At 42.0% G+C, this 24,767-nt stretch overlaps 2 protein-coding genes and 2 pseudogenes across 4 annotated transcripts; 3 read left to right on the top strand and 1 right to left on the bottom strand.

Moving 5' to 3' along the window:
* Window positions 1-772: 772 nt before the first annotated feature.
* Window positions 773-8,036, bottom strand: LOC103720219 (glycine dehydrogenase (decarboxylating), mitochondrial-like). The gene is made up of 15 exons (XM_008809828.6): window positions 6,098-8,036; window positions 5,747-5,992; window positions 5,550-5,627; window positions 5,353-5,453; window positions 5,076-5,271; window positions 4,849-4,974; window positions 4,537-4,722; window positions 4,018-4,131; window positions 3,512-3,664; window positions 2,165-2,353; window positions 1,947-2,024; window positions 1,730-1,855; window positions 1,544-1,642; window positions 1,168-1,285; window positions 773-1,066 (listed from the first exon to the last, which is right to left on the bottom strand). Exons 1-15 carry the CDS (start codon window positions 7,313-7,315, stop codon window positions 972-974), a joined length of 3,123 nt encoding a protein of 1,040 aa, XP_008808050.4. The 5' UTR covers window positions 7,316-8,036; the 3' UTR covers window positions 773-971.
* A 2,431-nt stretch (window positions 8,037-10,467) lies between these two features.
* On the top strand, window positions 10,468-19,559 carry LOC108511768 (uncharacterized; annotated as a pseudogene). Its single transcript, XR_015969206.2, has 5 exons — window positions 10,468-11,080; window positions 11,168-11,290; window positions 16,963-17,145; window positions 18,048-18,212; window positions 19,239-19,559. The product of XR_015969206.2 is annotated as an uncharacterized LOC108511768 (transcript).
* Window positions 12,791-14,469, top strand: LOC103721528 (glucosamine inositolphosphorylceramide transferase 1 pseudogene; annotated as a pseudogene).
* Window positions 19,560-21,219: 1,660 nt separating the features above from the next.
* On the top strand, window positions 21,220-23,641 carry LOC103720213 (uncharacterized). 2 transcript variants are annotated; one of them, XM_008809818.6, is made up of 2 exons: window positions 21,220-21,356; window positions 23,284-23,641. In XM_008809818.6, the coding sequence occupies exon 2, from the start codon at window positions 23,297-23,299 to the stop codon at window positions 23,495-23,497; it is 201 nt and encodes a 66-aa protein (XP_008808040.3). In that variant the 5' UTR covers window positions 21,220-21,356; window positions 23,284-23,296; the 3' UTR covers window positions 23,498-23,641. The 2 variants fall into 2 exon arrangements, with proteins under 2 accessions (XP_008808040.3, XP_088561203.1); XM_088705077.2 differs by lacking the exon at window positions 21,220-21,356 and adding an exon at window positions 22,809-22,920.
* Window positions 23,642-24,767: the final 1,126 nt, after the last annotated feature.

Raw genomic sequence — 24,767 nt, 5'->3', positions numbered from 1 at the left:
GGGAGAAAAAATAGGTTTTTGGAATTCAAACAAATCTTAAAAGATTCGGGAGTTTTCTGGTAAAACATCCTCATTTTTTTTTCCTCTTGTAGTTCGCAGACTTAATCTGCACACAAGGTTGCTGGTTGGATGCTCCACTCTGAAATATATTTGAGACACCAAAGTGAAGATTTAGATTAGTTTATATAGAATTTGCAGAGTCAATGTCACCTTATGACCACTGCAAAACCCTCGCATCAACTTGTTAATGTAGTCTGTAAAACTTATACGTTAATAATTTAACAGACGATTGATGTTCCTAAGTTGAATGCTGGCTCACCAGTGATCCATGGCTGAGAATGGCTGGTCCTACAGTTCTGAAGATTTTCCTGTAATTTTCTTTTGCTTGTAGGGAATCCAAGAAGGAGAATTGTAGATGCAGTCCCACGCTTTAATTACCAACAGTAAAAAGCTGAATTTCTCATAAATTCATTAAACATCAGATGCTACTCAGAACCAACATCAGTAAGCAAAAAAAACAAATGAATTGCTAACTTCTGGCACGGTAGTAGTCACATTTCAAACATCCGCACTTCCTGCTACAGTACAGGTAGCTTGGTTTCCATCTAGGATGGAAGGAGAAAGAGCAAGCAATTCCTCTACCGCAACATTCCATTTTTCATGTATACCTCGCAACAAATTGACCATCTATATCTGTTGATTTTGCAACAGATCTCTAGAAAGAGATGAGATGTGAATTCATTTTGCACAGATGCTTCACAAATATCTTAAGTTCAGAAGAATAATAGAACGTTTAGGATATCATTTAAAATAAGCTGCATGCAGAAAAGGAGGAGAACGGAATGTCGGCAGCTGCAGGAGTGCAGAAGCGAACACTCGCAAGATCTTATATATACAGTTTAAGGATGATGAGAAGAAGCTTTCTGTTCTATTGAAACTAAGTAAGAGAAATTTGCTGTGGTGTGACAGGGCTATGCCGTAGCAGCTGCAGCTTCTTCAGCCATCTGTGATGCGGGAAGAAGGGTGCAGATGAGGTTGCGGTCGCCATACACATTGTCCACACGTCCTGAAGAATTAACGATAACCAAAAGCATTAGCTCTGTTATCACTTCAACCATGGAGGAATTGGTCTTTATGTTCAGAATATAAAGTGGTGGAGTCCAGTACCTGTAGTTGGCCAGAACTTAGAACCTCGGAGCCATGAAGCTGGGAATGCTGCATATTCCCTGGAGTAGGGTTTTGTCCATGTGTCACCCATAAGCATGGATGGTGGATGAGGAGCACCCTGCATATTTGATTCTCTTATATTCTCCAAATAACAATGCAAATAACAACATTTTTTGGTGCAAGGAACTACAGGAGCTCCTGAATTGATCTTGTTATGCATGCTTGGATTTTGTTTTTTCAGTAAAATCCATATAGCAACGAGGAAAACATTATTGGAAAAGAAACTAAAACATGTTATTTTGAAAGAAGAAATGCATTAGTGCAGTTAGCTAGGAGAATTCTAAGCAAGTGCGCTGATGCTACCACAAGTCTTTACCTTCATGACATTGTTATTGATATCAGCTTTACCACTCTCGATCTCAGCAATTTCTTCCCTAATAGAGATGAGAGCATCACAAAACCTGTCTAGTTCTGCCTGCAAGAGCAATTAAATTTGCTTTAAATATAAAATACGTTGAAGAAGAGGGGAAACTAATGAACGAGAATAGTCTCGCAACAGTACTTTGCTTTCACTTTCAGTGGGTTCGATCATAAGTGTGCCTGGCACTGGCCAAGACATTGTGGGTCCATGGAATCCATAATCCATAAGACGCTTGGCAACATCTTCTGGCTCTATACCAGCAGTTGCCTGCAGCAAAATCAAATCCCAGCGAAACTCATTATCAAGAAAAATAGGAGGATGTAGGTGAACAACCATGAAACAGTTTGGTCAAAAGAACCTTAAAACCCCTTAAGTCGACAATGAACTCATGGGCAACAGTTCCATTTACTCCACAGAAAAGAATAGGGTAATGCTTCTGCAACATGAAGTTAAATATAAAGGATCAATTAATCAGAGCAACTATCAGCAGGTAGGCTATGACTGTAAGCTGAAAGTACCTATTGACATCAAAGCATGCAGAGAGTAAATGGACATGAGAAGGAAGAATTAAGATACCTCTAGACGCTTAGCCATATAGTTTGCATTCAAGATTGCAATCTTTGATGCATCAGTTAGTCCCTTAGAACCCATCATAGCTACGTACGTATATGATATGGGCAAAATAAGTGCAGAACCCCAAGGTGCAGCAGAAATAGTACCAAGCGGCTGAGCCTTTTCAGGTAGCGGTATTCCACCAGTTGGCACCTGATATCACAAACGGTAGCTGTGTTAAATATATTGAAGGTGTAAATGATAATCACTTTTCAACAAGATATCAAATTGACAGAACCAGTGACCTCAAAATCACATAATATGCATTTCCTATTATGCGATGAGACGAAATTATATGCACATGAAAGAAGAATATTATCATTTATAACTGATACAGTTAATGGTCTTGAAATTGTCACGTACTTTGTAACTCTACCTCAGGAATGTGCCATAAGATCAAAAGAAAATGTAGTTCCAGTAGAAACATAGCTATAGTTGTAACAAAAATCATCTAGTGTAACAACTGAAGTGGTTGTGTCTCTAAGTGTGTGTGAAACCACCAGATGCTAGTTATAACAAAAATCATCATTGGTATCAACTGAAGTAGTATAATTAAGGCACATCAGAATGTCAATAATCAATATTTAAATTGACCAGTAAAAAGGATTGCAAAAATAAAGATACTCAATGCCACAAAGAATGCAGCAATCAGGAAAGTGATGATCGAAACCAACAGACACATCTATAGTGATAAACATTGATATGAATGAAAAAAAAATATAACATAGAAAAAATTGATCATAATAAGAAAGGAAAGAAAAAGGATCATAAAAAGAATGCAAATCAATGTGACAAATCCTAATATCACAGAAGGGAGCAACATTATTAGCATAATGAAGCATATGGCACGTAAAACAGAATCGGATAAAGGTACAAGGAAACATAAATTTAGAAAACAGAAAAAAGTTAGCAGACAAGAAACAAGCATACCGATGTAAAATCAAAGTACATAAACATATAGGTGGGAGAATTCATCAACAATTATAGTTATGATTATGAGCTACACTAAACCAATCTAGATAATGAGTAAAGTGGAATTCAATGCATTGCTCGCTAATTACATTCTCCATTTAAACGCAAATATGCTAGCAGGAAAAAATTAATAATGTCTATAGCACAAACTTCTCAAAGAATTTGATTCAAGATATTGCAAGGTGTGTTCATTAGAGGGATAATGCGTACAAGAAAATATATCAGAATATAAAAGTTTTTGGTCACAAAGAGAGATATATGTTAACAAATTTGGCATGTGTTGTGATGATAATGTAAGTTTTACAACTTCCAAATATGAGTCAACTGAAACTATCTTACCACAGGATGTGATGGTAAATATGGGGCCAAGTGTTTCTTCACACCAATAGGACCCATTCCAGGACCACCTCCACCATGTGGGATGCAAAATGTCTTGTGGAGGTTAAGATGGCAAACATCTGCTCCAATCCAGCCAGGGCTTGTTAATCCAACCTGTAAACAAGATAAAAAACTTTTTAATAGAAAACAGGAGAAACTTTCTAAATATACCCTACAAAAGAGGGAGGGGGCAAGGCAAGCTCTTTCCCTAACCATTTGGGGATACAATAATACAACAATACCATATGATGAACCCAACAGGTATTCTAGATTGTCGCATGCATGCATGCAAGTTTAATAGGTAGAGTGACCTGGGAATATTACTATCATTTCCCCCTAATAACCAATTATTGCTATTGTTGATTAGTAACCACTAATCCAACAATTACACACATGTAAATGTAATATACGTAGTAGCATGTACACGTCTATTATAAGTTTCATTTAAACAAGAAGAGAAAACTAACCTGTGCATTCATATTAGCTCCATCCATGTAGACTTGCCCACCATTGTCATGAATAATTTTGCAAATCTCACCAATGCCTTCTTCATAGACTCCATGAGTTGAAGGATAGGTGACCTGAGGAAGTGTCAGTTAATCAATATCATAAAAGTGCCAGTGGCTGTTAAAAATTTTATAGCATGAGCTTTCAACCGTTCCAAGTGAGCATTCATCAATGTAATCCAACATCATTTTAACCTATGGAAACAAGATTGAACCGCTAAAGATAATTAAAATGTTCTAGGCAGCTGGCGGTCTTATGTAGGACATGTATGCATGGTAGTTAAAATTGAGTACGAATCCATTACTGAATCATCAAATATTATGCAAAAGTGTTCATTATGCATCAAAATGTTCGCACCGCTATCTTTGCAGCATAAAGGCCATGAGCATAAAGATTTCATCAATATAAATAAAATAATTTTTAAAGAAGAGAAACTATTTCCTTATAAATTGTAAATGGAAAAGATGCAGCATCCATACCATTAAAGCAGCCAAATTGTCTTTATGTGCTTCGGCAGCTTTTCTCAGTTCCTCAATGTTAATGTTACCCTTGGAATCAGTTCCAACAGCTACTATTTTCATTCCACACATAGCTGCACTTGCAGGATTCGTCCCATGAGCTGAGACTGGTATGATGCAGACATTCCGATGGCTATCACCTCTTGCCTATAGTTTGTTACCAACAAATATATAAGTACCATAAACAGATGATGATCTAAAAGCTCTACATCTTCAAAGATGAACAACTGAATTAGTGGGCAATTTGATGATCTAAATGTTCAGATAATCTACCATATGGTAAGCACGAATAACCATGAGCCCTGCATATTCTCCAGCAGCACCAGCATTTGGTTGCAAAGAGAAGGAATCAAATCCCGTGATTGTGCACAAGAGTTCGCCCAAATCTTCGAACATTTCCTTTTAATCGGAAAATTAAAATTCTGTCAATTCATATTTCCCACAGATTATGAGGAATTTAACATGGTGTGCATTAAGCATTGTGAGAAAAACTGCATTACCTGATAACCCCCAGCTTGCTCGGAAGGGGCAAATGGGTGAATATCTGCAAAATTGGGCCAAGTCACAGGCATCATTTCCATTGTAGCATTCAGCTTCATGGTGCAAGACCCAAGAGGAATCATGCTGTGGCATAGCGAAAGATCTTTTGCTTGTAACTTATGGATGTACCGAAGCAGCTCGTGCTCCGTGTGGTACCTGGAAGGCAGAGAAAGCAACTATAATGGTTCTTGAGAGTTGGGATACACTGTGACGGCTAGATAGGGGAAAGGCTCATACGAATTGAAAATTGGGTGCGTCAGATATGGGCTATCTCTAACAAGTCCACTTGGAATTGCCGGCTGAACCTCGGGTGCAAGAGATGCAGCAGTAAAGTTTACCTGAGAATTTGAACAAGCATAAGCTCTTTTTCCGATATTCAGAGAATACAAGTTTCATCTTAGACATTAGTAAGCTGTTAGGCAAAAACTACGCACAGGCTTGCCGCAAGCAAACACTTTAAACAGCTTGTCCACATCCTCCAGCGTTGCAGTCTCATCAAAAGACACAGTTATCTGTAGTACCAGAAAACTACAATAAGACCAGTATCCACTTCAAGGAAGAATCAAACATACATCTCAAACGAGCTGACTCCTCTCCTGCAATTAAAGAGGAAATGGATAGAATCACATACCGTGTTTGCATCCACAAGGCGCAGGTTCATTTCATTTCTGTAAGCCTCTTCTAGAATTGCCTTTGCTTCAGAGCATGTAACCTTCACAGTATCAAAGAAGGGAAGCTTCTGGACTTCCACGGTTCCAAGTTTCTTCAGTCCATGCGCAAAAGTAGCAGCAAGACCATGAACCCGATCAGCTATCGCTTTCAGGCCTTCAGGCCCATGGTACATCGCATACATTGCAGCCATATTTGCAAGCAACGCCTAAAAATCCAAATTTTCCAATACAATTCTCTATCAGCAATCCGTCCAATCAAGGAATCAAAAGCTTTGATATCAGCTAGGGAAATCAGCAAACAGATTCCAGACCTGGGCAGTGCAGATGTTGCTGGTGGCCTTGTCCCTCCGGATGTGCTGCTCCCTGGTCTGCATCGCCATCCGGAGCGCTGGCTTCCCGGTGGCATCGACACTGACTCCGATGATCCTCCCCGGCATCATCCTCTTGTACTCCTGCGACGAGGCCAGGAACGCCGCATGGGGGCCGCCATAACCCATGGGCACCCCGAACCTCTGCGCCGACCCGACAACGATATCGGCTCCCAGCTCGCCCGGCGGCTTCAGCATCGTCAGCGCCAGCAAATCCGTCGCCATCACGACCTTCACCCCGCTAGCGTGCGCCTTCTTGACGAAATCCCCGTAGTCCAGTATCTCGCCTTCCGTCCCGGGGTACTGAATCAGGACACCGCAGACATCGTTCAAGAGGTAATCCAAGTCTTTGAGGCCGGCGACGACGACCTTGAGGCCGAACCCGTCTGCCCGGGTCTTGCAGACCTCGATGGTCTGGGGGTGGCAGTTGGAGGCGATGAGAAAGGTCTTCCTTCTGCCTTTCTGGATGTTGTTGCACATGGCCATGGCTTCGGCGGCGGCGGTGCCCTCGTCGAGGAGGGAGGCGTTGGACATGGGGAGGGCGGTGAGGTCGGCGATCATGGTCTGGAAGTTGAGGAGAGACTCGAGGCGGCCCTGGGCGATCTCGGCCTGGTAGGGCGTGTACTGGGTGTACCACCCGGGGTTCTCCATGATGTTCCGAAGGATGACGGCCGGGACGAAGGTGTTGTAGTAGCCCATGCCGATGAAGGACTTGAAGACCCTGTTCATGGAGGCGAGGCGCTTCATGTGGGCAAGCATCTGGGACTCGGTGAGGCCGGCGTCGAACTTGGGAAGGGCCATGGGTGGGATGCGGATGGACTTGGGGACGGTAGCGTCGATGAGGGCGTCGAGGGAGGGGAAGCCGCAGAGCTCGGCCATGCGGACCTGGTCATCCGGGGAGGCCGAGTTGTGGCGCCGGGGGAAGGTGTCGCTGGGGCGCATCGACTCCACCGAGATCGACCGGGACTGCCAGCCAGCATTGCGGAAGGGGGGGTAGTCAGCAGCGGGAGGGCGGCGGACGGCGGGGTTCGCCGGAAAGACGGACGGCGCGAGGGAGGATAGGTGGCGGGAGGCGCTGGGGGCGGGCGTCTGGGGTGGCTTGGATTGGTACATCACACGGCGGAGGATCGCCCGGCTAGCTAGTCTTCGAGCTCGCTCCATTGGTCAAACACTGATAAGAGAGAGAGAGAGATGGAGAGAGAAGGAGAGACCTCTCTTTCTATCTATATCTCTTTGTTTTGTATTTATGGCGTCCAGGAGGCGGAGGAAGAGGGTGAGCTACAGGGGGGACCGAGCTCCACCTCGGCCTCCTCCGACTCCGGCGTCTATGGGTTCGTGTAAGACTAAATTTGGGGTACTTGGTCTATATATAAAACTTTATCTGAATGACATTAAAAATATTTTGGTGGCTAAGTTTTTCTTAGATCCACTGGAGGGGGTGGGTGGGTGGGTGGGTGAGGTGGGGGCACGATTTCTTAAAGCTGACGTGGAGGGAGCCATGGCCTTCTGCCCCCAATCCCCATGATATATTATATATCTGAGAATGGGAGGTGCAGCATTGCAGGAGGAGAGGATGAAGTCTGGATGGAGGAGGATCTTCGCCTGAATTCTGTCCTGTTTTTTTTTTTCCCTTTTCCTTTTATACGCAAGAATATGTGAGACAGAAATAAAACGAAGTGGAGGAAGAGAAGAGAGGAAAATAAGGGAGTGGTTGATGGGATTTGGGAAGGAAGAGAGCATGGTTGGCGGGGAGGGAAGTCACAGGCGGGTTATCGTTATCTTGGACCTCAGAAAAATAGGGACAAGGGGGGGAGAAATATATGTGATATAATATGGGGTGGACGAAATCCTTGGGAACGAACAAATGAATGGAGGGGGAGTCAAAATACAAATGCTGAGGGGTTAGATTTCCACCCACCTACCGCCGCCTGTCGAAAAGAATCTATGGGAATCTGTGGAGTTTCGACGCTCGGAATATCTATTCATCTCCAACCACCACCACTTTTTAAATGGAAAGATACGGAAAGCAAGTGGGACGGTGGTTGGCAGTACAGTTTATTAGAGCTGGATTTCTTAACTTGCTTAGTGCATCGGCACCAACCACCTTGGGACTGAGCTTTTTCTGGATGACTATACCGAACCATGGGGCCGTGCATATATATATATATATATATATATATTTATACTCGGTACCTTGTCCCATTATAACAACGCAAGTGAATCATTTGTGACCCAAACGAGGGCACAGGAAGTTCTGGTTGGGCCTGGCAATTCCTGCAATTCCAATAGAATACGGCAAGGTAGAGAATAAAAACAACTGTACGGCAAATCTAAATGGAAACGAGGAGATTCACGTAGTCTAAAATAGCTCTATAATGACAACAGAGTCTAATAAAATCTTTGAGAAGCCCGTTTCTTGATGAGAAGGGCATGTGGCTTCCTCGTCTGCAATGATGTGATGCTCCAGGTAACCAGGAACAAATTTGTAAGACGGGAACTCCAAATACTTTTTTTTCTTAATTTACAAAAAAAGAATTCTGAGGCAGGGTTTAAGAATTTATCGTTTCCAAGGAGTTAAAAAGAAAACATCAGTCCTTAACAATTCTTCATGAAGCCTCCCTAATGCACCTACTGACAAGCCGATTGAGCCTACCACATACCATGCAGCAATTGCCTTAGTTTTACGGGAGTCAAATGGCTACAGTCTAATGTGACTTGAAATATGTAAGAATTCGTACGGACGTGTGTTTAGTTCCACATCGATTATTCGATGGGTAGATCTTGGGTACTTATACAGGATCAAGAAACCCAAATATTACCTTCCGGCTAGCTATTTTGGGTAAAGTCTTGGGTTGTTACAAATGGTATTAGAACGGATCCGGCCCATAATCTATGTGGACTAGGAAACACTGCAGCACGGATCCATTGAGGCTGACCACGGGCCAATCGTGGTGTTTATGATTAGATTTGAATAGATATGAACCCTTAGCCTGACGAGGACGTCAGGACTTGAATAGAGGGAGTATGTGAGAATCTGTACGGACATGTGTTTAGTCCCACATCGGTTATTTGCTGGATAGATCTTGGGTACTTATACAGGATCAAGAAATACAAATAATACCTTCCGGCTAGCCATTTTGGGTGAGGTCCTGGGTTGTTACAAAATGTTACTCATAAACATGGCAATTTCTTGCAGCCACGTTAAGGGGCATTGGATGAGCAATGTATTCGAATTGTTGCATTATTAGTTAGAAATTCAAGATATAGATGTTTGGCCTGCATCGATTCATACTCAGCAAACATATTTAAATTCTCTTTTTTATCCTACCACAAAAGTCGAAGAGGGTGAAGATGGATCTGTTTATCAAAGGCTAGCTTATGTTCTCGTGCATGAAGGACGACCTACCGGTTGTTTAATTTAGAGGTTCAACTTATCAAAACTAGGAGAGACCATTTCATGTGTAAATCAAAAGACACATCCTCACTTTTAAGGGATGTATTTAAAGTTTCACATGTTTACATCTGTTTCAGCTAGCTTACCGACCTAACTCTTTTATTGTGTGCGAGATTCCATTTGTCCACCTAATTCCATTATTTTGATTGATAGGCATGAGCCCATCAACAAGAATGGTTGTTTAGATGCGGCTACGATGATGTGCAAGGATAAAATATTTCGTGTGTATTGTAGTTGCAATCTTGATCATGGGAACATGCTATTATTAGACTTGCGAAAGAAATAATGGAGATGATGGTCCCCTTTCCTTCCTCTTGTCCTTGTTGAGACCCTTGAAAAACAGCACTAAAGTTTAAAAAATTAAAGAAATAAGAAACAAGCTCTGCTAGGGAGCATGGCTAGATAAGGAGACATAGGATAAAATAAGTTGAAGCAACTAAATTTATTAAGTAAAGATCCTTCAATATAGCATTGGAGATTTTATTTATTTTTCTTAGAAAAAAGGTATTGAGATTTATAAGGAAACAATATTCTATATTTGATAGCACTAGTTATAATGATCATGCAAATCACTGTGCCTCATTTATTGAATATTCAAGACTAATTGCCAACTAATTTTCGACAACAAAAATACTATAGAGAAATTAAAATATAAAAAAAAATATTCTCATTTTATTGCGGTATTAGGACAAACTGCACATATCTCATGGGTCTGTACCTCGATTTTTGTGAGGCCTGCATCAGGGCTCTTGTGCTCACTTTCGGTCCGGATACAAATTAGAAGAGAGAAATTGGGATCTATTGTGAATATTTCTAGAATTAAGATAAAAATTTTGTAGAAATTGCACCTGTGGGTTAACCTAGCTTGTATCCTGCATGGATCTATCCAAATCTAATCCAGATTCTAATCTCTACGCCGCAGAAAGAAAACTTCGAGAAGTCATTGCTATCCTGCGACGGAAGCAGCCTTCTTTTTGATTCCTTTTGGGTCCGCCGATACCACCGTCGCCATCCTCCATCACAAATAAACTCTCCCTCTAATAACTCTTATAATTCTTTTCGCACCCACTTTTCGACACCCATTACCAGACCACATTCATGGAAGGCTTCATCCCTCCGCTGTCTCCTCCCCCAATCTTATGCCCCTTCGTCCACATTCAGGGAAAGAGTAACAACAAATCGAGGAGTCTCCGCGTTCTCTTCTCCGGATCCGAAGAAGGGGGACGGTCGCAGATGGGGGGAGAAGGGCCTGAAGGCGTCGGACTCTAGGCTATTGGAATGCTTCCCCGCGGCCCCTGGGCACCGGCCCCGCTCGCGGTGGAACCCCTTCCGGCTCCTCCGCTTCCCCACCGCCGTCTCCTTCCTTCTCGTCTCCCTCCTCGCCGCGGGCCTCGTTGGGATCGCCTACTTCTCGCTCTTAGTCTCCTCCTTCCGCCGCCACGATCCGGTTCTCGCTCTCCCCCATCGAACTGGTAGGGTCTTGTTCCAATTCCGAGCTGTTTGTATGGTTTATATCATGGATCGAATGGTTATTAATATGATTTCTTTTGAGGTAGCAGGAGAGCAGGAGCAATGGAAACAGTTTGGCGTGGCCGGTTGCGAATCCGGTTCTTACTTGTGCGTCCGCCTCTAATGCGGGTTATCCGAACAATTTTGTCGCCGACCCATTCCTCCATATTCAGGTTGGTGTTGGCGATATTCTTCGCTTTGTTCATCTCTTATCGATTGAAAGCGATGGTTTTGATTTCTTTCGCATTCAAGTTGTTGAAGAGATTTCTTTGTTTTTTTTTTTGTTTGGTGGGGAGGAGATGTGGAGGCTGGCTTTGGCCATTTCATATGGATGCTTTAAAAATCTTAGTTTATTTCAACTAGGAAGGTTTGGAATCTAGAAATGTGGCGTAGAAATGTCATTGATGCTTTTCGAGTGGGTTGGAATGGTCTATTGGAAATTTAGTTGAGTTTACTGAGATTAATTATCTCCTTCAACTTGCAGCGGTGTTGAGTTTGCGCTATGATATAGCATGCGAATCAAAGGCTTTGAGGTTTCTTTTAGTATACGAGGCTAAATTACATGTAAGAAGTAGACTTGATGTGAAGACTCGTGCGAGCGTGTGTTTAGTCTCATATAGGTTATTCGTTGGATAAATCTTGGATACTTATGCAGGATCAAGAAATCCAAAAATACCTTCCGGCTAGCTACCGAACATGGACCGATCATGGTGCTTGTGATTAAATTTGAATGGAATTGAACCTTTAGCCTAACGAGGACGTTGGGGCTTAAATGGAGGGAGTATTTCAACACAGCTATATGCCTATATGTAGCCTTTCTTCAATGGAAAACATCATGTTGGAGTCTGCAACTATTTAGTTGTGACTAGTGAGGCAGCATGTTGTGAACACTGTCTAAATTTGTAGGTGAAAAGTTGTTTGGTAGCTTGAAGAATGGAATGAATGATGCAAACTAGGCTAGTAAATAATTCTGTATTAAAAGTCTCAGGTTGTTGACATTTGGCTAGTTTATCATGACTTCTTATGCACACTGTTAACACTCAGGCTGAATTTAAATGCTTATTCGCATCCTAATCACATGAGTGGCATGCATTAGTCCAATATGTGCTCTTAGGGTACATGTGGGGTGTTTCCTTTTTATATTCTTTCCTAGTCACTCATAATACTGCTTTTTTGGTATCATGAACAGCAGCGCGACTTCCTTATGGTATAGCTTGCGGTAAGCTATAACATATGCAAGCATACAACATGTTCAATGTGTTTGAACTTTGTCTTCTCATTCGATGATTCAATATTCCTGATCTGTTACTTCTCTTGTTTTTATTTTCATTGCTTAATTATTTCAGGCCTCCATCCCATTGCTTGTATATTTGAAACCTTGAAAATTTCATTTGCATATTATGGTATGGCTATGAAGTTCTGAAGAGTTTCTTTAGGCCGATCTTGTTTTCCCTGCTAAACTCATGCACACTCTGCTCTGAATGGTCTTTTTGTAGTAAATTGTACATATGTAACATTAAAAATTTGTCAATCAACATGTCAATTTTGCATGACTGCATCCTCATTTGATAATAATGCATTTTCTTCAGGACAATATTCTCTACCTCTTCTTTGAGACAAAAAAGTACTTGTACGATGCAAGGTGATATTGGTGTTGCAAGGAGTGGTGATCAAGGCGCCACATGGGAGTTTTTGGGCATTGCTTTAGACGAGAAATGACATTTGTCTTCAGCTATGACCACCAAGTAAGCGGAAGAAGCCAATCCGATTAGTGATTAGCTTTATTATATTGATGGGGAGAGTAGCTAACACATTTTCAGGATACGGTATTCTTTTGCTTTTATATTTCTTTCAGATCTATATGATGCCTGAGGGCAGTAAAAAGGGGGAGCTGCGGCTTTATCGAGCAACTAGGTTTCCACTTGAGTGGACATTGGAGAAGGTGCTTATAAGGAAGCCACTAGTCGATGCTTCACTGTTCCAGTATGGGGAATATTACTGGCTCTTTGCTTCAGATTTTAGCCAGTCTAGCACTGAGAAGAATAGGGAGCTCGAAATATGGTACAGTAGCTCACTGTTTGGTTCCTGAAAACAGCATAGAAGAAACCCTATATACAGAGATGACAGAAGCTTGGGAGCTAGAAATGCAGGAAGACCTTTTATATATGAAGGATCTCTCTATCGCCTGGCCCAGGACTTTAGTGGCACCTATGGCCAAAGGATCAGTACTTACAAAGTTGAAAAGCTAAGCAAGGAAGGGTTCAGGGAGGTCCCTGTAAAGCTTGGGATCAGAGTCAAAGAAAGGTCGAAATGCTTGGAATGGTATCAGGTACCATCACTTAGACGCACAGCAGCTTCCATCAGGTGACTGGATTGCGGTAATGGATGGAGATCGTGTTCCTTCAGGTCATACAACATGGCTTTTTCTCCCTGGTTGCACATTTGTCCTGCTACTCTTTTTACAGGTCATGCTGATAGGCTTTTTAGTTGGTGCTATGAACTGCATTGTTCCTCCAAGCTGTTGCATGGCCTTAAGTAGGAGAAACGAGCCATATTGGTTTTGGACCCGACCCCAGTTCTACCTGAAAATATGAAAACATTGTACAGGCATGAAGAGATATGATCATTCTTTCAGAGGGAGAGCAAATACTAAAACATGCTCTGGCGAGCTGGTTCTCTGCCTTCTTGCTTTTGTAGGTGGGGTTTTGGTCTGCATGGCTGTGCATTTTCTGTTTAGGGGGAATGGTGCTGAAGAGGCATACATGTACCGGGGACAATATTCACAGTTTACGATGCTTACGATGACTTATGAAGCCCGACTTTGGAATTGAAACTATACATCAAACACTATTCTCGATGTGCATCTGTGAGGGAGATTGTCAGTGTGGAACAAGGGCAACCCTCCAAGCCCAGATGAGTTTGATTCTGCTGTCCCTGTGAGAATACGCGTGGAAGAGCTCAATTCTCTCAACAATCGATTCAAGGTTGATCCACTGATCAGGACTAGAGCTGTTCTTGAACTAGATGATGACATAATGATGACTTGTAATGACATAGAGAAAGGGTTTAGGGTTTGGAGAGAGCATCCTGAAGGAATTGTGGGCTTTTATCCACGAATGGTAGATGGCAGCCCTTTGAAATACAGAAACGAGAAATTTGCTCGTGAGAAGAATGGTTACGCTACCAAGGTGGTAGCCTAGTGGTACTGGGCAGCAATTCTAACCACAAGGTCCCAAGTTCGAATCGCTGCGGCGACGATTAAATTGTGGACCGGAGCTCACTACTTTGGCCACTGCTTGGACTTGTGGTGTAGGACCGCTCTTGAACCGCTAGTAGCCGGGGTGGTGCCGGGTGTGACGTACTCACACGTGGGACTCGAGCCAGAGCTCAGAGGAGTAGCTGAGCCGGGCCTACGGGTGGGGAGGGTATGAGTAAAACCGGTCGGGGTGCCCAACACACGGCCATTTCTGCCCGCATCGAACATTCTCCTGGCGGGACGGGGGCCCAGTAGGGGCTGCTACGCGGGGCTGGGCTTGTCCCTTCCTTCCCCCTACCCCTTTTCTTTAGCAAAAAAAAGAAGAATGGTTACAATGTTATTCTGACCGGTGCTGCCTTCATGGACAGTGAATATGCTTTCAAGAAATAGTGGAGTGAAGAAGGAAGAGATTTTGTGGACAAGTCCCTCAATTGCGAAGAACTGCTGTTGAATTTTTTATATGCAAATGCAAGCTCGAAGAGGACTGTGGAGTATGTTCATCCAGCCTGGGCCATAGACACTTCCAAGCTGTCGACTGCTGCTATAAGCCGAAACACCCAAATGCACTACGAGATCGGGACAGATTGCTCGTCGAAATTCTCCAAGATGTACGGCCCCCAAACAGAAATGGGAGTTCTCTAGTAGGAAAAATGGCTGGGATGTATAGGCTAATGTACCGAGGGCAGAAAATAGGGGAACAGAGCGAAGATATATATATATATTGGTACATCGGCTATTCACACTAATCTCACGTGAGCACTGCCATATGAGTGCAGAAAAAGAATACACTCCAGAGATAAGGAAACAGATATAGGGTGAGTCCAGAAAATCTCTCCGGAGTGGTGAGTACAAAGGAGACGATCCAATCCGCAGCTTTGTTTGCCTCTCGGTAGACATGCACAACCTGAAAGGCATCACATTTCTCTAAGAGCCTCCGGATGTCGACTAAAAGCAGATGATTTGCCTCCACGTCCCCTTCTGTAGAATCCACTCAATAATTTTCACTGAATCTTCCTCTAGGATGATGCTCCCAGCTTCAAGCATCTGCATTGCATAGGAGATTTCTTTCCACGCTGCTCTAAGTTCTGCTTTGGAAACACATACCTCAAAAGTACATCGTCCCCCTATAGCTATCAATCTGGAGTAGTGGTCTCTGATCACAAATGCAATACTTGTACAGTCGCCGCCATTTGGTAGACTACCATCAAAATTCACATTCAGATAGTTAGGAGGTGGAGGCTCCCAAGAAGTAAGAACATACTCAGGTGTTGAAGCAGCAGAGATGAAGCTCTAGATGTCCCTGACCAACTTAGATGAAACAACCATAATAGCTTCGGTGACTTCCGTGGCCTGGCAGATAGCTCTGTCCGCCCTAGCCTGCAGGGGAGCCCGTCTGTCCTTGAAGATTCTGTCATTTTTATCCAGCCAAATATGATAAGCTAGATAGGCATCCACAATATTCCAGCCAGCAGTACTTGGTGACCTCATGGCATTAATAATCAGAAGTAGATCATCCGTAGACTTTATGGACCTCGGTAGGGGAAAGGAGGCCCTCCTCTAGATTTGTGTGGCTCGTGGGCACTATAGCAGGACGTGACTAACCATCTCCACCACTTCTAGGTAGTCCATACATGTCGGGGAAATTCCAGTCTTCCTCCTTGCAAGCACGCTCCTGGTTGGTAAGTAGTTCTAGGCCGCCTTCGAGAAGAATGGAATTCTCATGTTTGGTTGGTCATAGCAATAGTTGCGTTAAGAGCCCATGACATTAAGCGCGGCCGTCCGTAAATCGTAATATACCTCACGTGGATGGCGCGGGCAATGCACGCCACGTTGCGTATACGTCTACTGAGAGGGGAAGAGAAAAGTATCAACGCAACTTGTGGCGCTGAGGCTTTTGCGTCGCTTCGATTAGCTTGTGCGGTTGACCGACCCAGAAACCCTGTCCGCCACGCCAGCCGTCAGCACTCCTAAGCCCTCACAGTCCGTCCACATTGCACACGCGACGAGCCCTCTGCCTCCCATTCCATCAAGCCCGCCTCGCGCGACCCGGAGGAGGGTTTCACCAACATCCTTGGTTCTCTCACAGCGAAGGGTGTTATAAGTATCATTTCCCTCCACCCTTCATCCCAAGACCCGATCCCGTCCAGTATTATTCTTCTAAAATGGCCAGCGTTTTTCTCCCCTCCTCCCTCCTCCTCCCTCGTTCTCGCACCCCTCTTCTTTCCTCGGTCCCAAACTCCTCGGTACTAAACCCATCGCAGAAGCTTGATGCCGGCGCTGCGGCCGTCCCCCGCCTTCCCAAGCGGTCGGCTTACTTCAAGGTATGCCCCTCTGTTACTTGAATCCTCTCTCCCTCTCTCTCTCGAAAAGTGTGTGTGTGTGTGTGTGTGTGTGTTATATATATATATATATATAGAGAGAGAGAGAGAGAGAGAGAGAGTGATCAAACAATATAAATGGTGCGGTTATGACTGATGAGAACTTATAATAAAGTTCCTAAGCGTTGTGAGAATTTCAAGATTCTGGGCATGTGGTCTCAATTTTGCATGCTGTAGTCAACAAAGCCTTGATATGGATGTGTTGTTTCAGGTAAATGCATTTGTTGCTGAAACTAAGCGACCAAACTGGTGGGAAAGAAATGCAGGACCAAATATGATCGACATTCACTCGATGCAGGAGTTTGCGCATGAATTAAGCCAAGCTGGTGATAGGCTTGTTGTTGTTGACTTTTATGGCACTTGGTGTGCTTCTTGTCGAGCCCTCTTCCCAAAGGTGCTCTCAAATTACAACTCGAAATATAAATGGATTGTTGTTGTCGAGCTTTTTTCAAATATCGGATACTTTGCTGTCTGAATATTCGTGCATGGTTTTGTTTATCGGAACACAAGTACCATAAAAATAAAACCTGTCTCTTTAAAGTAGCAATATGCCCTTTAGCTCATGGGTTTACATCTGAAAATCCTTTATCTATTACACTTTATTAACTAGTCATGCTTATAATTAGGCATTCATGTGCCAAAACAGGGAGATGAAGAGCTTTAAATACAGTTCTATCTATGTAAAGAGTATTAAGTATGGCCTCCTAAATCAGACATATTTTATCATACATCCACCATTGTACCATTTGGTCTGCTTATAGTGTGTTCTTTGCAGAGGAAGGGAGAAGCATGTTTCTTCACTCCAAAATAGTTGAGAAACACACGAGTATGACACCAGACCATTCGGTTAGTAATCATGTTTGCACCTTACACACTTGAAGGTGAAGCAAGAAGGACACTTGCATGCCACAAAGAATCTGTTTTCTGTTCTTCCATAAGCTGTTTAAGAAAGTAGGTTTACCACATAAGTCACTGACACTGAGCATAAAATTAATTTTAATTTCCACTGTTTTTTTTTGTCAAATACATCACTGTTCTCTCTGAGAGGTTGATTCATGCATCACGGTAGGAGGTAAATGCAGTTATATTGTCTTAAAACTAACCTTCAGTTTTCTTTTCCAAAAAAGTTCTATCGAGCTTTCAGCGAAAGGTTGTAATCTTTCTTTGATGTTCATTTTTGTTTTTATCTTGAGTTCGTGTTCCTGCATTTGATTTTAGATATATCGTTTGCTTTCATTTAACTCTGTACTTTCAACTTATATTTTCCTTTTCTTTATCTTCCAAATGATGTTTCAGCTTTGCAAAATAGCTGGAGAAAATCCTGATATACTATTCATAAAGGTGAATTTTGATGAAAACAAGACAATGTGCAAACAACTAAATATTAAAGTGCTTCCGTATTTCCAATTCTACCGTGGTGCTGATGGGCAGTTGGAATCTTTTTCATGCAGCTTATCAAAGGTAAGCAAATCTTATCTTCATGTTTGTGGTTTTTCCTCTTAATGGTTCCAAAAATTCTAGTCATCTCTGAATCAATGAACTGCAAAATTGCTTTATACTTGCCCACTTGAATAAACTATTTTAGTATTTTACAGGTATTAAAGTAGTAAATTTTGTCAAATTGATAAATGATAAAACATGAATAGATTTGTTTCATGTGCATTTTAAGGAGCTTGTTTTCTATTGCTTGAATAGCATGCACAAAACCTGTTTGGCTATTTTTTTTCGTAGTTAACCTGTTTGGCTACTCTCTTTTTTTTGTTGTGGGGGGGGGGGGGGGGGTGGGGGGGGGGGGTGGGGGGGGGGGGGGGCTTGTAATCTTTAGAGTATTTTTTTTTCTCTTCACTATCTTGGAATAATTTAAGCATATTAGTAGCTAGTGGTCAATGCAAGTACTTTAATTATTCTTCCATGGTTATCTTGAGATGTTATTACTAAAAATGTAATGATATTCAGGTACATGAGTATCAATTTGTGTAGAGAAGAGTATTTGATGATCACTTTTCTGCCTTTTGTGCTATCAATTCATGCAGCCAAAAAAAAAATTACTGAGGTTGTTATCAATAAAATGTAGCTCAAAATACTAATAAGAGAAGATAGCTTTCTGCTTGTGAAGTTCTTTGATCTGTGAATATTAAAGATTGATTGTTATTATTTGCACGTTTGAAATTCAGGAAATGTAAATACTGAATTTTCAGTAGGAGCAATAGTGAGCAAGTGTTACCTTTACAAATATCTCAGATGAATCTAATCTAGAAGGATGGATCATCTTGAATAAGCAGGCATACTACCTCCATGCTCTGTACCCACCCCAAAAAACAAAAAGTTTCACACAATTGAGACCTTGGTTGACCTCCCAATGGAAGATCTATATGAGAAATGGCTGTGCATCCCTAATTAGGTGTTTTATTTTCTTTGTAGTCTATCATACTTCTGCTACCTTGAAATTAGACTGTTTGGCTGAGTGTCTTCTATGAACTTCTTCAGTTTCAGAAAATAAAGGATGCCATTGCAAAGCACAACACTGCTCGTTGTAGTATGGGTCCAGCTATTGGTGTGGGGCATCTCAACATCGAAACCCGATCCCCAGAGGAAAAGCCAGCAGAAGCTAGTTCGAGATAGTTATATCTTTCTGATCATTCTCTTCGCCTCTGAAGGAGTTCAAATTTTGCATCCTAGGTCTAGTGCTTCAGATTGATTTATCTATTGAATGTAAAACAGCCAATTTTAGCATCATTCTTTTCCTACTCATTGTAGTACAGATTTTTTTCTTTGCGAAGTAATACAGAAAAACAGAGTTTTACTCTACTAGCATCTCTCTCTCTCTCTCTCTCTCTCTCTCTCAATCAACTGTTCTGGTACTTTGTATGCTTTGTTTGGAGGCTGCTCACTTTTGGTTTTGGATGGATGGTCTAGCGAACAGACACGGGGTTGCATGCTTGAGGGTCATGGCACAGAGATTATGTGAACTCCTTGGTTCTTATGCCCTTGGCGACAGCAGTTCAACTTATAATACAATTGGAATACACTTGAGAGCACAGTGTTAAAACGTTCTTGTGGTCGGTTTGACTTTTTATCAGCCTCCAGGATATCAAGATATTCTTTGCAACCACCCAAGTGTTTGATAAAGTTCTAAATTTCAGCTGGTCCTTCAATTTGCCCTACAGATTGCAGACTGAGAAAAAGATTTGGGAGGAAATCTTTGGAGATCGTTTGGTTCGTGGGAGGCATTTTTCCTCCTAGGAAGAAGATTCCTGGAAAGAAGATTTCTAGGAAGAGAATACCTGCGAATGTACTTTTGGTATGTTTGGTTAAACATGGAAAAGTGACAGATTTTCAGAGTGCTTATGTTTAGTTGACCATTCACTTTTCTGAAAAAGTTATATGTAATTCCTATTATACTCTTAATAAAAATTAGGTCTTTAATGCCTCTTTAATACTGAAGGGTTTTTTTGGAAAAAAAATAAAAATGGAGTGATTTCCGCCTTATAGGAAAGTAACTTTTCCATGTTTCTCATAGAAAAGATTTTCCCATGAAATATGGGAATCATATTCCCATGGGAATACAACTTTTCCATCTCTCTTTTTTGAAAACTCCAATCAAACAAGAGGCATCTCATTACTTTTTCATTGACCACACTTTCCTCCCTTCTTTTTCTGCGAACCAAACGAGCCCTTGATGTCCGATCCATGTTCACTGGGCTTTAGATTATTGGTGGAAACTTCAATGCCACTTACAATGCTTATGAGAGGCATGATAATCCTCAAGCACTCTCGAGACCCTTCACCTTTATTTCCTTCATTAGATCCCTGCAAGTTATTGATTTATCATTTAAAGGCCATGATTATGCATAGAGTAATCAAAGAGACTGTTCTATAATAGCTAAACTTATATTTGCCTGGTGAACTCTCTCTCTTAATAGCGAATCCGTTCTCTCCCATTCAGCTATCCTTTCCCATATTTCTTCCTAAAGTACATAACTAATTCAACTTTTATAGATATCAGCTCTCAAAAGGCTCAGGTAGTATCTTTCGCGCAAAAGAATGGTTGTTTTTACATAGATCTCAAAACATTCCAAACTTCTTTCAATCAGTCCGCCTACATAGATCTCGAAGAGACTGTTGCTGAAAATTGAACCCCGAGGTGACTGCGGACCGAGGAGGAGGAACTCCGGCAGGAGATGCAGAGCGGACAGCTTTCTTCGGAGGACCTGCAAGAAATTGGTGGTCAGAAGTTCCGGCGCCGGCCCTCCGATGTTTAAGTCAGAGAAAATTTTTTATGGAGCAAGCAAAAAGATTACGTGAAAATATATCTCTAGATAAGAAAATGGATAGCTCGCTTGCTCGATCTAGCACAAGATAGCCTTTTATCAAAGCGAGTGCGGTTTTATGTTTATACCCGGGGCGAATGTCCTGGTTGTCACGATCACGGGACGCTCCATTCTGAATCGAACGTCTTATAATAAACCACGCCCCCACAGAAAGGGACCGTCGGAGTTGCACGGTAAAGCGTCGCTCGGAAAAGCTCTTATTGCTCGATATCCCGGCCTGTCGATCCGGAGCTTAAAGACCATATCACCGGAATCATCGCTTCCTTCCTTCCAGGTTCGATTTCTTGGAAACCCTCGTGCTTCCATGTCTCTTTCTTTTCCTTTTGTTTTCTTGATTAGAATTAGAAATTCCTTCCTTAGGCCTGAGACATTTTGCAACCCTAATTATCGCGTTGGGAGGAAATAGTTCGAAGATCTCACCTCGGAAACAGTCATCAAGCATCGTTGAGACGATTAGATGGATGAGGGACCGCAATGAGTTTTGACAATTTTCTTTTCCTGCTTTGGTTTGCCGCTTCTTTTAGGATTTTGGTCGAAGACATGAGAAACTGTGCTCTTTTGCTAAAGATTTTAATTCTTATGTGTCAATCGAGTTATGTGCTTTGGGATGAGGAGGATGTGCTTGTGTTGCGATCTCTGTTCAAAAGGAAAACGTTTTGTTGGTGATCGAGATCGTTCCTTAGGATGTGGAAGAGGGTGTGCTTGTGTTGCGATATGTCTTCAAAAGAGAAGTTTGCAGGGCCTGGCAGTGCTTTAGAACTAGTATCCTACCTTAGCTCTGGAACAATGATGGGCTAAATTCATGATAGATACTTGGAGATCAGATAGTAATTCATCATAATTGACTCTTGAAGAACAGATCTACAGAGAGGATTTTGGCTAATCTATAAAGAAAAATATGAGAGTGAGTAGTGGGGACTCGAAAGAATCCAAAATCTACATGTGACTTATCGTGCCCAGCATATCCTGTGAAGTCCAGTGTGCTTGAGAAAGTGGTTACACACCCTCACGACTCTTCAAATTTTCTGGGAATGATCATACCCTTTATACTTAGGGGACAGAATGATTTTGGTTTGTTAAACTATTGCTTCTTAAACAAAACTTGATACTAGATAAAACAAAAGGTCTTTACATCCCAATTAGTTTTATTTGTGTAGCAATAATTTTAACAATAGTTATGCAATTTACCAATTAAGCTTGGAAGATATTTTATTTGGTCTTTCCATCTTTTGATATTGACTATGCAATTGACCTCTTCACAAAATCAATCTTTCTGGAAGTTGTAGAGTGCACCAATTTTCTTGCTACTATCTCTGAGCATCATTTTTCAGTCTTACTCCACTTCTAGATGTTTACCTAGAATCAATCGTTGAGTCACAACCATCTCTTACTGGTAGCTTGTCTTCCACTCTGCACTGTTGTTTGCAACCGGAAGCGATCCCTATGCTCCAAATATGTTTCCTGTGTGACGGCCTATCATCTAGGTTTTGGTTTCGAACTCATGTTGGGCAATTTAAGGAACTTGTTCTGGTCCTGCCTTGTCCGTAAAACACTGAGAATGGTGTAAAACATTTAAGAATAGTCTAATAAGAAATATTGTTGCCTGAAAAGTTGGGTTTTGTGTAACTGTTTGTTATGCACAATTTTTGGTTGTTATAGAAAATGTTGCCTCACATTTATGGGAGTGACATGAATGTTCTTTTTTTTTGTGTAGCTTTAGTAACCATTAAAGCTTCGGGACATAGACCAAAGATAGGCATGGTAGTGAAATCTGTGCTTGGATGTGGGATGGAGATTGATATGGAGCTCTAGACCAGTTCTGCGGTGCAATTTGAAGGGTACCAGGATATGAATGTATTGGGTTATGCATTGGCCAAATGGCCTGCTGAGCTCAACCAAACCACCTAGTTGAGTTTTAAGGTTGAGGTGCTGCAGAGTGGACTCTTTGTTGTATCCAGCCGAGTAAGGCTAGAATTGCCTATGGATCTCAGCACACTCGTGTGTGCGTGAGAGAGAGAGAGAGAGAGAGAGAGAGAGAGAGAGAGAGCATCTTCTTTTGATATCTCCTTGAAGTTGAAATCATGTGGTGAAGAATAAAAGAAGAGACTGATCTGGAAGCGATGCATCCCATTTCTTATTTTTGGGCATCCCAATTTCTAATTTTTGGTCATTGCATGATTTTTTTTTTTTTTTGGTTACAGGCCAGGGACAGTTATGGAGCTCAAACCAACTGTGGCTTTGAGGGCTCTCCTTGCAGGTGGCATAGCTATTTTTGCAAAGGTGGGTGGGGCAATGAAGGCTGCAGGTAGTGCCAAGGTGGGTGCAGCAGCAGCTGCTATGTCTGCTGCTGCAACTGCAGCCGTTTCAGGAACCAAACGAGAAGAAAAGGACACCAACAAAGAGGCCACAAAGTGAAGCTTATGCTGTTTTCAGCCTCATCTTTCGGTCATGGGGCCTGAATGAGCTGCATGCTTGCGGGAATCATCATGCTCACTTGAGAATTTGAGCGATACAGTTTCACCGTAGGTAGATGAATGGATTTGAAGCTAGATCTTTGAGCAAGAGAACTTTTTATTTCAGTTTTGCAAGCTGGTTTCAGGCCAAGTCTTGTCAACCTGGCCACTTCATCATAATGTAAAATTTGCAATAGCTATAACCTTTGACTGGGATGAAAAGGCTGCAATTGCATATATCTGTCCATGTTGTTTTATCTCTGATTCCAGTTTCTGCTTCTCTTGCCCTCTGTTTTCATCCTCATTGTTATGCTGATGCGAAATTAAATATCCTCAAATTGATTAAGCAACCATTAAAAACCAAAAAAAAAAGCCTGCAGGGTTTCAGATCCATCTTTACTTTGGATGGATAAGATCAAAGACAACTGGGCGGTGGCTACTATTTCGCGGTATGAAGCATGATACCTGGGAATTGCATGAAGCACGATGCTTGGGAACAGGATTCGGATTCTTAACATCTGTGATGAAGGATCACAAAGGAAAAGCTAGAAACTAGGTTGGAAAAAGAGTAGACTGAACCCAGATCTAATATTGTCGAGTGAAAAGCTATCCGCACAGAGAGGGAGGGAGAGGATGATCGAGTTTTCCAAACAAGAAAGGGAGAGTAGCGTCTAGGGATGCAAACGAACTGAGTAAGCTGCTCGAGCGTCATAACTTGCTCGAGAGAAGTGCTCGCCCATCCAATCATAGCTCAGACCCCTTGTCTTACATGGTACGTGAGGGCTGCTGCAGTACAGGAGAAAAAGGTCGCTCTGGAATTGCTGTTAGTACTGTTTGGATTTGACTGGCTGCCACAACGAGTGGCGACTCAACGGACGGTTACTACTTAATGTGACACCATAACTTTGGATCGGATCGAAGCAGGATGTATCCATAAAAGTTTGTGTTGGCAGTATTTTCATCTCACCCCATAAAATATGTAATTTAAAAACTTTAAATTTTAAATTTTAAATTTTGAGTGTTGAATTTTAAATAGTTTAAATTTAGGATCAATAATAGAGATCTATTTGGGTTTTTTTTTCAATTCTTATATCATTATAATTGTAATATCCTGCACATTTTCAACTATAAATATACATGATTATTAATAAAATACCCTGATGGGTGACGTGCATATAACATATCGGGCACCAGCTAGCACCTTAGGTCAACAATGTTATGAATTATGATCC

Source organism: Phoenix dactylifera, chromosome 9 (assembly GCF_051530095.1).
Source record: "Phoenix dactylifera cultivar Ajwa chromosome 9, Ajwa_hap1_PhDact_Kaust_v1.1, whole genome shotgun sequence".
NCBI lineage: Eukaryota > Viridiplantae > Streptophyta > Magnoliopsida > Arecales > Arecaceae > Phoenix > Phoenix dactylifera.
The sequence above is the reverse complement of the archived record's forward strand: the minus strand, read 5'-3'. Positions and strand labels throughout refer to the sequence as shown.